This window comes from Leuresthes tenuis, unplaced genomic scaffold, assembly GCF_036924035.1.
Source record: "Leuresthes tenuis unplaced genomic scaffold, fLeuTen1.0.hap1 SCAF_4, whole genome shotgun sequence".
NCBI lineage: Eukaryota > Metazoa > Chordata > Actinopteri > Atheriniformes > Atherinopsidae > Leuresthes > Leuresthes tenuis.
Window position 1 is genome coordinate 19508241 of NW_027325358.1, and position 7370 is coordinate 19515610.

Consider the following 7370-nt stretch of genomic DNA (forward strand, 5'->3'; position numbering starts at 1 on the left):
GTTATTGTCTCTGAATGTGAGCTTAAAAAAATACTTTCAAACTGAATAGAAAAAAATGTTGATCTGAAAAGAAAAGGATCATTTCTGTAATTTCTCAAATTACAAATGCTCACATGAGCACAAACTGACACGTCGTTGTGGAATTTTAGATTTTTGTTTTCCAAACTTTTGCTCTACACATTGATTTTTTTTTGTAATGAAAATCAACATATTCTTTTGCGGCTCTTGAATGAAAGGTGAGTGGATTTTCCTGATATGTTGTCGGCACAAAAAAAATAGATGTTACAATTGGCTGAATAGGCACATGCTCCTTTTACGGGTCAATAGCCCCAGCAGTTTTCCACTGAATGGGATGCATAAAATATGATAACTGAGTCATTTACGAAGATAAAGGCTAAGAGGATTGTGATAGTGAAACTATGGAGACGCTGTGCCCTTTGAACTATGGGTCATGTAGGCCACAGTTGAGATATGGAGCAGTGTTTAAGCGGTGACTGGCGACTTGATTTACTTTTTCTAAGCCCTAAAAGACAATAAATCTTGTTTTTATGTGTAGTCTACATCTGAAGTGTCACATTCTACAATTCTTTTCCTGTATTACAAAATATGACAACATAACGTCTTCGTGAGTTGGATCACGTGACGGCGCCAAACCCGGAAGCGACATCACAGCTGTGACAAGTAACCTCGCTGATGATTTGGAAGTGAAATGAAAACAAGTAGAATAGAAGATTGATATGCTGCCAAGACAACGGGCTGATGAACAACTCGGATAAATTAAACTAACGTGCCAGGAAACGCTGTTTTTATAACAGTGGCGTTAAGTGAATGATGCTGTATCACAGATTTGTTTTGGTTGTTGTACAGGGTTTGCTCTGCTGTGGATATTTCCCGCATGTCTTTGCCTGCAAACAAGAACCAGAGACTCCAGACTGGAGAATGACTCTGAAAACTATTCGTAATGGAATACACAAAATTGACACGTACTTGAATGCAGCACTGGACTTGTTTGGTGGCGATGACGGACTGTGTCATTACAAGTGCAGTGACGGTGAGTTTGCTGTCATCAATGCCGTTCTACTAGTGAACAATACACGTGCCAATTTACTGAAACATATATTTGATCCAACCATTGTTATGCAAAGTCATACTGAACGAATTACCTATAGTTAAGAGACCATTTAATGATTGCCAATGTCATTAAGAGAACTTGCAGCCCAGTGAATGACTCTGTAACTGCACGGACGTGGTTTGGTCTAATAACAAGGTAATGGATAGTGAAAGGACAGGAAACCTTTGCTTTGTCTTTCAGGGTACAAGCCAATGCCTCGTCCTGGGTACAAGCAGCCACCACCCAACGGATGCGGCTCCCCACTCTTTGGATTTCAGGTAGTCTGACCCTCTTTGGGAGCCACTTTTGTGTCTGGTACATACAAATGTGTACGATGTGGCAGACTGAATGCTTTCTGAAGATGTAAAGTGGTGTTTTTGGTCATAGCAAGGGTAGAAAAAGAAACCTTTGAGGCTAAAACGTCAAAGCATATGACAGACTTTTTGCCTTCTGTCCGTCAAACACACGCTTTACACACAGCCAGATAGTAACTATGTTATTATTTCCAGTTTGATATAGGCATCCCATCCATGACCAAATGTTGCAACCAACATGACCGCTGCTATGACACCTGCGGCCAAGAGAAGCGTGACTGTGACGACCAGTTCCAGGACTGTCTTGAGACTATCTGCAGAAATGTGCAAAAAACTTTGGGCTTGGCCCAGACTGTCCAAGGTGAGAGACTGACCAGGTCTGTACAGACCACATGCAGGATGTTGAGCTGACGCAAATGCTTCAAAGCTCTGAATGTTGGCCTATGAAAGAAGAAATGGTAATCGAGATAGTTCTTCATTATGCACCGACTTTAATTGTAATGAGTTATTTTGGTTGTTCTTGGTAGGTCACAGCTTTCCTTTAACATCAACAGCACTGACACTGGCAGAGCAACATTTGAACACAGACTAATCTTCTTATAAGTTAAGAATTCTACTATGTACATGTTGGAAAAAGTCAATTATCTGGATACATGGCATGGTTTATAACCCCCAAACCTGAGAAATGATTTTTTACTACGCCCAAACAGCCCTGGTTGGATGAGACGATTGAAGGTTGATGTAAATACTGTCAAGCACTTTTTGGCAGTAAATTTAAGAGAACCTCCCTGTCTTGCATATAATATAAGAAAACGGCCATTATACAATAAATCACTGGCACTGGATTATTTTGTTGTAACGTTGCTCATTAATGGTTGAAAATCAAAAGACAATATTATCCATTCACGACATCTTGGCATGGCAGAGTGTGCCAATGTCCATCTAAAGTGAGAGGCTTTTGTTCTCGGCCACATGCACCGTACAGCTCACTGATGTGCTCTATCTCAGGCACGGCAGGATTTGGAATTTGACAACACTAAAAAGACAACGACCCCTTAGCTGTGTGTTTGCTCACGTTCTTTCCTTTGTGTTTTTTCTCTCTGTCTCAACAGCATGCGAGTCAGCAGTGACTCTCCTTTTTGACGCCGTCATGCACTTGGGATGTAAGCCATACCTGGACAGTCAGCGGGAGTCCTGTGTCTGTCATTATGAAGTGAAGAGGGAACTGTGACGCTACTGTTGAAACAAGACACATTTAGAAATATAACTCTGTTGGGAGGAGGGGGGTGGAGGGGCAATAACGCCAGCAATAAAGTTTTCATTTAAACTTGTAGATTTTCTCAGGGACACAGCTTGTTTGGCTGGCACTAATCTGTATTATTTCCCTCTGTCTGTTGAATATTAGAGATGTGTATGCAGAGTTAAATAACCTCCGTTTCTAAAGTGAATAATTTATATTTCTCCGATGTAATTGATTATTTATAAATCGCAGTGAATGCTGTTTAATGCTAGTTTTCTTTGATGGTCTGGAAACAGGATGTTTAGACTTTCAGACTTCGTAAATGTTTCAGCAGGATTCAGTATTTGTAATAGAACTTTTAGAGGACACTAAAAAGAATGGGGGAGGGATGAAGCATCTAGTTGTAAAACACTGACTTTGTTCAGCTGTCACATTGTCAGATGATGTATACAAATCTAGATTTCATAGTCAAACCTATTTTTTTTCTGCACAGCAGGTCCGTTTACCATGACAAATGAGCAACACCTCAGCACACCATTCAAAAATAAAGTTTTTGGAGCTGAAGTTGTCACTACAAACTGAATTAAGAGTTGTTGTTAATTTTGTTTTTTAACTTTGTTTCCATTTGAAAACTTAAGCTTAAACTTTAAGAAAATAAAATAATTGACTGTTAAATAAAACATTACTGTGAAACCTTTCCTGCAATGACACTCTTTGTAACTTTTAGTTAACACCATATTGGCAGCATTTGGATCAGTTTTGTTAGCCCTTTATGAAATATATAAAATACCACATAGAAAAGCAAGCATCAGTAAGCATAATGGATGCAGATATGATAACATTAAAACAAGCACTTGCTAATCACTCAAGATATACAAAATATTTTGGTCTCATGATTATGTCTCTATTTAACAACTGGGCAGTTGCGGTTAGCTCTTTAAGTTCTCAAACTTCCGAACTGTACCAGCCTGTTTGTCAAACTCTCTACCTGCTCAATTGCAGCAAACACGGAAGTTCAACTTTGCCGATGCAGGACTGAGCAACCGGAAAGATACTCTGATGTGATTGGTTGATAGAGTTGCTGTGTTGCAGGCGATTGGTTGATAGTGTTAGGTAGGTTGAGGCGGTCAGCGCATCAGGTCCAATCCAGCAACAACTATTGCTGTTTTTGACACGTAGCTGTGAGAACCAATCGCGTTCTCTGGCTATCAATCGAGCCAATGTTCTTACAGGGCGGAGCTACAACTTGGATAATTTGTAGTTTTTTTTTTCTTTATGAAGCGTATTCTTTTTCATTGTGTCACTCGGAACAAAGACGAACCTGGACATGTCAGACAAGGTTGAGAAGAGCGGTGGAGGTAAAAGAAAATACACGAACATATATGTTTGAAATTTAGGACTTAAAACGTGGTCTAGTTGGCAGCGTTTAAAATCAGTAAAACCCACCTAGTCTTAAAGTACGATGTTAGTCAGGCTTAAAACTTACTTCGTTCTTGCATATGTGCTGTCGCCTCTTTAATAGAAGGATATTGTTCTCTTCAATCAGTCACCAAGTTTCTGCACTTTCTGAGGAAGGCTTAATAATGTCATAAACACTTTTGAGGTGGGGACTTCTCACAGTTTCTGTCACCTTCTCAGGAAGTGTTGCTGTGGACAGCAGACTAGCAACAGACAGGGCGGGTAAGTAAAATACATACACTTATAAAGGTTCCTGGACTTATTTGAAATAGAAGAAGTACAGTGTGCATTTTCTGTCAAAACAAAAGGGAAACTAAATAAAGTCGTAAAAAGAACTGACTTGCAGTCAACGCAGTCAAAGCGATTATTAATCAACTTAAAGTGCCCTGATTATTGTAGTGTATTGTGGCAATAAATTAATAACTCTCCAGGTTACCTTTTCCTCTGTGTCATTTAGAAACTGACAGCTTGAATATATGCAAATATTTTGTCACGCGGAATGATAAGAGAAAATACTGATACATTTTATGAGCACAAAAACAAAAAAATTGCTTTCATGGGGATTGATATGGCTGTCCTGTTGCAGACCTGTAAAAAAACCCAAAAAAACTGTCCATCCAAGTATGGCAGCAGGGTAAATGTTATATTTGCTCACCAATCAGCCGCTTGTGAACGATTCTTAAGAAATGGAGACAAAAAACTGGACTATAAAACTGTCGTGAGCGTTGGCTTTCCTGCAGGACTGTTGCATGACTCAAAATAGTGCCGACTCTGAAAAACCCACACAAGCAAAGAGACGTGTTCACACTTCTCGTCAAAAGTCATGTAGTAGCGTCTTAGTGAAACCGCTCTTCACAGACAACGTGTCACGTCTGTCAGGTAGAGAACAGAGCCTTTGCCACCTTTTTACCACCTGTCACTCAGCCATTAAAGGTCATCAGGACTCTTAAGCTGATGACAAAACGACTGCTTTGACTCTCAAACCATACACCTGAAAAGCCTGCAAAGTTTAAACTTAAATTTTTTTCTTTTGGGTTAAAACAATAATTAAGTAACTTGGTAAAGCAGGGATGCAGTGCATTCCTCTTTCTTTTTTTTCCCATTACTTAATTTGTTATTGATGCATACGTCGTTTTCAACAGCATGCACCGACAACTTAACGGAGACCGATGCTTTTATCCACAGGTAAACCGCTTCTTCTTATTTGTGTAGCCATCAGCTTGAATTTATCACTTATTTGTGGTCCAGATCACATCTGTTGTCTATAATTGTGTGCCTTTTCTTTCTTTTGTTGGTTTGTTTTGATACAGCTCCTTAGCTTTGGATCCAGCAGAGGAGTACAAGATGGGCAACAAACGACGAGGCCTTGCTCTGATTTTTAACCAGGAGCGCTTCTTCTGGCGCCTGGGATTGAACAGCAGAGCCGGAACCAATGCAGACTGCTACAATTTGGAGAAAAGGTTTCACTCACTGCGTGATTGTGTGCTCAAGAACATGACTGCACTTGTTCAAAGGCTGCAAGTCTTTTCTGTGGCAACATTTTGCGAGTCTCCAGTTCTTTGCTCTTCTGTCACTCGTATTTTCCTCCATCTGAACCAATTCTTTCTGTTCCTTTAGACTGCAGGCGCTAAACTTTGAAGTCAGGGCTTTTAATAACTGCAAACAAGAGGAAGTCCTGGATAAAATCTATGAAGGTACTCAAAGACATGATCTTTTTTTAGGACTCAAATGGCTCATTTTCTGTTGTTTAAATGACATTTTAGTTAGTTCCTTTCTCTTCTGCATGTAAAAAGCATAGCTATGGCAGATCCAACCTGTTACGCAGGCTTTGACTTGCACAGTAGCCAGATTAAGAAATACCTGATGTTCCACCAGCTGCCGAGGATGATCATTCAGATGCTGACTGCTTTCTACTCATCTTCCTGAGCCATGGTGAAAATGATCATGTTTACACCTACGACGGCAAGATCAGTCTCCAAGGTATCGCATCCATGTTCAAAGGAGACAAGTGCCAGAGTCTTGTGGGAAAGCCGAAGATCTTTATAGTGCAGGTACATGTAGAGAGAAAAAAGAGAAGAGAATCCATTAGAATATGTCCACATGTAGTGTTCCTTGTTTTGGAAATACAGAGTTCCTGAAAAATGAGCGTTGTGGTGTCCTTAGGCATGCCGTGGAGACAAACATGACGAGCCAGTGACCCCCTGTGATGCAGTGGACAACGACTCAAAGACCAATGAGGTGGTGGTGGATGCCAGCGCTGTACACACCCTCCCTGCTGGGGCCGATTTCATCATGTGCTACTCTGTGGCTGAGGGTGAGTTGCCCAGGTTATTTAAGAAGTGCACAGTTTGCTTTGCTTGGGTCGTTGTTGGTGTGTTTACAAGCTGTTGGTGTGTTCATAAACTGTGTTTATTAGTGCATGACAGTTTCAAAAGCTGATGGATGTACTTTAACTCGTCCACTTGGGTCCCAGTGATACTCCGATAATGCAGGATCCAAAAGTCACTGTTATAAACTGGGTTTATAAGTGCATGACTTGTAAACCTGTTTAGCTCTCTTTGCTTGTTTTTAAGTCAGGAAACATAAACTGGACCAAACACTATGATGATTTTTAAAGTATCTAACATAATGATAATCTTAACTTATAAATCTTAATAAACCTCTGTAATCATCCATTTTGCTGCTCGCTTACATCGATATTTGTCATCTGTGTCATTTTTCAAGGTTACTATTCCCACCGAGAGACCGTCAACGGCTCCTGGTACATCCAGGACCTGTGTGAGATGCTCAGGAAGTATGGAGATTCCCTCGAATTCACAGAGTTACTCACACTGGTCAACAGAAAAGTATCAATGAGGAGTGTTGGGAACTGCAATGACAGGACTGCTATTGGGAAAAAGCAGGTGCCATGCTTTGCATCAATGCTCACAAAGAAACTCTTCTTTCGACCAAAACAGTAATTGTCGATGCCCCGATGGTTACACGAGTTAGTTCTTTATTAACTCTTTATGAAAAAGCGCCTTCTGAGCTTGAGAAAATTGCTCTTTCTTTCAAGCCCTTATTTGTTTAACTAATGAGCGCCGTGATTTACGCGTATGCATTGAATAATCAACTTAAACCAACTGCCCTGATAGTTTCAGTTGACAGAAGGGGTTATGAAATTACAGGAGCAACCTGGATTCACTTCCTGAACATTGGCAATTCATTTAGTCTGGAAGCAGAGAACAACTGGAAATGGGAAATCCAC

General features: G+C 40.3%; 2 protein-coding genes across 3 annotated transcripts; both read left to right on the top strand.

The window, feature by feature from the left end:
* The first annotated feature begins 649 nt into the window (after window positions 1–649).
* Window positions 650–3248, top strand: pla2g12a (phospholipase A2, group XIIA). Its single transcript, XM_072383830.1, has 4 exons — window positions 650–1051; window positions 1313–1389; window positions 1621–1786; window positions 2538–3248. The coding sequence occupies exons 1-4, from the start codon at window positions 829–831 to the stop codon at window positions 2654–2656; spliced, it is 585 nt and encodes a 194-aa protein (XP_072239931.1). The 5' UTR covers window positions 650–828; the 3' UTR covers window positions 2657–3248.
* A 683-nt stretch (window positions 3249–3931) lies between these two features.
* On the top strand, window positions 3932–7152 carry LOC140305921 (caspase-6-like). 2 transcript variants are annotated; one of them, XM_072384971.1, is made up of 8 exons: window positions 3932–4023; window positions 4304–4345; window positions 5266–5308; window positions 5434–5583; window positions 5741–5817; window positions 5999–6174; window positions 6287–6437; window positions 6848–7152. In XM_072384971.1, exons 1-8 carry the CDS (start codon window positions 3993–3995, stop codon window positions 7081–7083), a joined length of 906 nt encoding a protein of 301 aa, XP_072241072.1. In that variant the 5' UTR covers window positions 3932–3992; the 3' UTR covers window positions 7084–7152. The 2 variants fall into 2 exon arrangements, with proteins under 2 accessions (XP_072241072.1, XP_072241073.1); XM_072384972.1 differs by lacking the exon at window positions 4304–4345 and having other exon boundaries at window positions 3970–4023.
* Window positions 7153–7370: the final 218 nt, after the last annotated feature.